Below are 3,562 nucleotides of genomic sequence, written 5' to 3' on the forward strand. Positions count from 1 at the left end.
CCCCTGCCCTGAGGGGAGGTCCGGGAAAACCAGGCAGTCGTTAGTCGGGACCACAGTGGGTGATGTGCGGGCGGGCACCCCGGGGCCCTCGAGGGTGCTCGCGGGCGTAAAGCAGCCAGACCCACTATGTATTGGAGGAAGGGGTCCTGGTGCAAAGTCAGCGGTTCGAATGCCCCGGGCGGCCCGCCCAGTTGGAACCTACTCGGCGACAGCGCTTTGGGCTGGCTCGGCGATGCAGCTGAGATGCCCCGTTCTCCCTAAGGTCCTGTCACTTCCAGGTCGAGAGCGGTGCTGGAGAATGTGTGGGCGGACATCCTGTCACCTGCCCAGAGAGGTGCTCACACGGGCTTGTGCCTACCGGGATCGGCAGGGCCGGCGGCAAGTCCCCGAGTGGAGAGACGCCGACAAGTATCAGCCGTCCTACAACAAGAGCCCGCAGTCCAGTAGCCCCGTGCTGCTGTCCCGACTGCACTTTGATAAGGTAGCCACGTTATCGCTGCCGGACGGTCATCTGGTCCTCGTGGTTTGGTGTACGCGCAGCCCCTGAGACGACCTTCCTGACAGATGGTGGCCCCCACTTTGAGAACCTCCCTGGGCTTCACTGAAAGAAGTTTTATCGCTGCCTTAGAATCTTAGGATTCTTTAGGGTCAATTTAAATAACTTTGCTATCGAAGGCCTTAGTGAATGAATGTCAAATTTACATAACCCTTATATTTTAAAATCCTTTTTTTTTTTAAAGGTGGCCAGCTTTTAATCCTAATTGATCATCAGGGACATTTGAGTATCTTCCTAAACACATGACCAGACTCAGAATCTTAAGGACTGAGATGGGATTAATTTTAAATCAGTTTAAACATTTCAGATAATTTTGAATGTTGAAACGCTTCTCTTGTTTTTAATCTTAATTTTAAGTGTACTAGAACCAGGTGCATATAATTCAGTTATCTGAAGTTTAATTGTGATATTATGTTTATATGTGGGGGCTTCAAAAAGTTTGTGTGTTGGGGAGGAGGAAGGGGAATAAAGAGGAGCTGACACCAAGGGCTCAATAGCAAGTTAAATGTTTAGAAAATAATGATGGCAACATATTTACAAATATGCTTGATGCAATTGGTGTATGGATTGTTATAAGAGCTGTAAGAGCCCCCAATAATATGATCTTTTCATTTAAAAATTTTTTAAAGAAACCCCCCCAAAAATGGAATTGAAAGATAATGGAATGTTTCCACAGACTTTTTGAAGCCTCCTTGTATTAGACTAAGGTGACCAGATTTAAAGCGGGACACCATTGCCAGGGGTGGTGGGGGTGTGGGGTGGAGGGTGGGGGGCGTGGGGGGTGTTCTTGATTAAAACTTGGTCTATATGGACCAAATAGACCATTCCCTAGCTTGTCATGCATTCTTTCCAAAAATCAGGACGTCTGGTTACCTTATACTAGACACACACTGTTAGTGTAACCAATAATTATAATCATGTTTTAGTTCTTCACCTTATATCTTGAATGTGTCTAGTATGTGTCTCTTGTAATAGTTATGTCATTCCTGAGGGTAATAGTTTTCCCAGCTCTTGATTGTTTTAAATTCACTTGCTATATTTCTAAAAATTAATATTTCCCCCCCTGAATTTTGGCCCCCCAGCATGTTTGGCCCACGTGTTGAAATCACTTTATAAAGTTGGATATATTTCTGGTACATTTCCTTCAGAACTCTTAAGATAGTTAAAAAGACTTATTTCTACATTATACAGATACAGTAATTCTAAAATAAATATGCCAAATAACATTGATCTCTTTGGTTGAAGTAATTTGCATTAAATTACTTTGAGTCACTTTTAGAGGACACATACTTCCTTATTGAAATTTTTTTTTAAATTAATGAGGGAATCAAGTTAGATAAGCATGGGAAACTTGGAACAAGAAAAGGAAAAATTTTAAATGCCTCAGAATAAGGCATAATTGGAGTGAGGAGAGCAGACTAAATGTGTGAGCTTGCTCTTTTTTATCCTTGGTTTTCTTTAAATTATAGATTAAATGTTAACTGGAAGGGCCAAAAAAGTTTAACAGATGTATAGACAGGTATAGAAGGTTGTGATTTGTTGTAGATCATTAGTCAATGGGAGCAGAATTGTGACTCAAGTCCAGACATCTCTCCCCTGAGTACTTCTGAGGGTAGAGCCTCCAGTAAGCCCAGCCTTCTTTTGGACCAGTATGTATTTGTTGTTAAGTTTTACTAAGATTGGTAAACCTTCCTAATAAGTATATGGGGTCTTATTTTCCCCAGACTTGTAAATTGTAAAGCAAAGTGAGAACCGTATCAGGAGTTCATTCATCCAGATCATCAACGGCCAGCACACGAGTGCAGATTGCAATATTTGCATTTGAAACCACTGATTTGTACATGGTTTCCGCTTTCATTTTTCTACCCCAGTGCCACCAGCTGTCTGGTCAGAAATCCAAAATGGTGGAGGAAGAGATGACTGGTACTGAGTAATATTTCAGTATTTTGGCTTCTCAAGTCAAAAACCAAATCCACTGCCATCTAATTGATTCTGACTCACAATGAGCCTAGGAGTTTACTGAATTCCTGAGACTCAATCTTTACAGGAGCCCACTTGGGCTTCTATAAAAAACAAAGGCAAACCCAAAACAGCCTCACTTGTTAATTCCAAATAACAGCTGGTGATTTCATAGTGCTGACCTTTGGTTAGCTGTCCAACTTAGCCATTAGGCCACCAGACACTTTCTATTCATTGTTCCTTATGTTTAAGTTTAGTTACACTTGTCCATGGAATACATTTAGAGGGGTCCTGCTTATGTAGTGGTTATGCAATCTGCATGATCAGCAGTTCGAAACCACCAAGGGAGAAAGACAGGGCTTTCTGCTCCTGTAAACACTACCGTCTCGGAAACTCACGGGCAGTTCTACCCTGTCCTATCGGGTGCCTGTGAGTCAGCATCAGCTCATTGGCAGTGAGGGTTTGGTATTGAATACATTCCAGAGATGCCTTTAAAGATGATCATTAGAATTTGAAAGAGCACGCTTTTGTAACCTCAGTCCTATTGACACTTTGGGCAGAATAATTCTTTGTTGTGGGAACTGTATCCCAATGGATAGGTTGGACTCTACCCACATCTTCCCACAAATATAATCAAGTCGACACAAAACCCAATTATTAAAGACAGTCATTGTATGAGCCACTATCTGATTCTTATCCTATAGAATCTTATATTTTTAATGGCTTTCTCTCTGTCCTAACGTACTTTTCTTTAGGTTAGACACTCTTCTTTTGAGTGTCCCATTAATACCTTGTGCATCCCCCTTGATCATAGTCTATACCTCATTACACGAGTTTTATGGTTATAGCTTTTGCTTCATGAGAGTTGGAACTGTATGAAGTACAGAGCTTAGCATTGTTTCTCCCACAGTTGTATGCTCTCAGGCTGATTCATGACCAAGTAGATCTAGAAGTGCCTCATAGGCTGTAATCTTTCAGGAAGCAGATCACCATGTCTTTTCTTCTGCTAAGCAGCTTAAGAGTTGGAATCACTGACACTTTATTTTA

General features: G+C 42.0%; 1 protein-coding gene across 1 annotated transcript in view; it reads left to right on the top strand.

Annotated features, from left to right (window-relative positions):
- Positions 1-30: 30 nt before the first annotated feature.
- The window catches only part of HMCES (5-hydroxymethylcytosine binding, ES cell specific), a 17,209-nt gene continuing 13,677 nt past the window's right edge, over positions 31-3,562 (top strand). The window contains exon 1 of the mRNA XM_013004552.2: positions 31-481. Coding sequence (XP_012860006.2) covers positions 170-481 — 312 coding nt within the window. The 5' untranslated portion in view covers positions 31-169. The remainder of the gene's footprint in view (positions 482-3,562) is intronic.

Source organism: Echinops telfairi, unplaced genomic scaffold (genome assembly GCF_000313985.2).
Source record: "Echinops telfairi isolate 266 unplaced genomic scaffold, ASM31398v2 ScPeMD7_31;HRSCAF=116, whole genome shotgun sequence".
Lineage (NCBI taxonomy): Eukaryota > Metazoa > Chordata > Mammalia > Afrosoricida > Tenrecidae > Echinops > Echinops telfairi.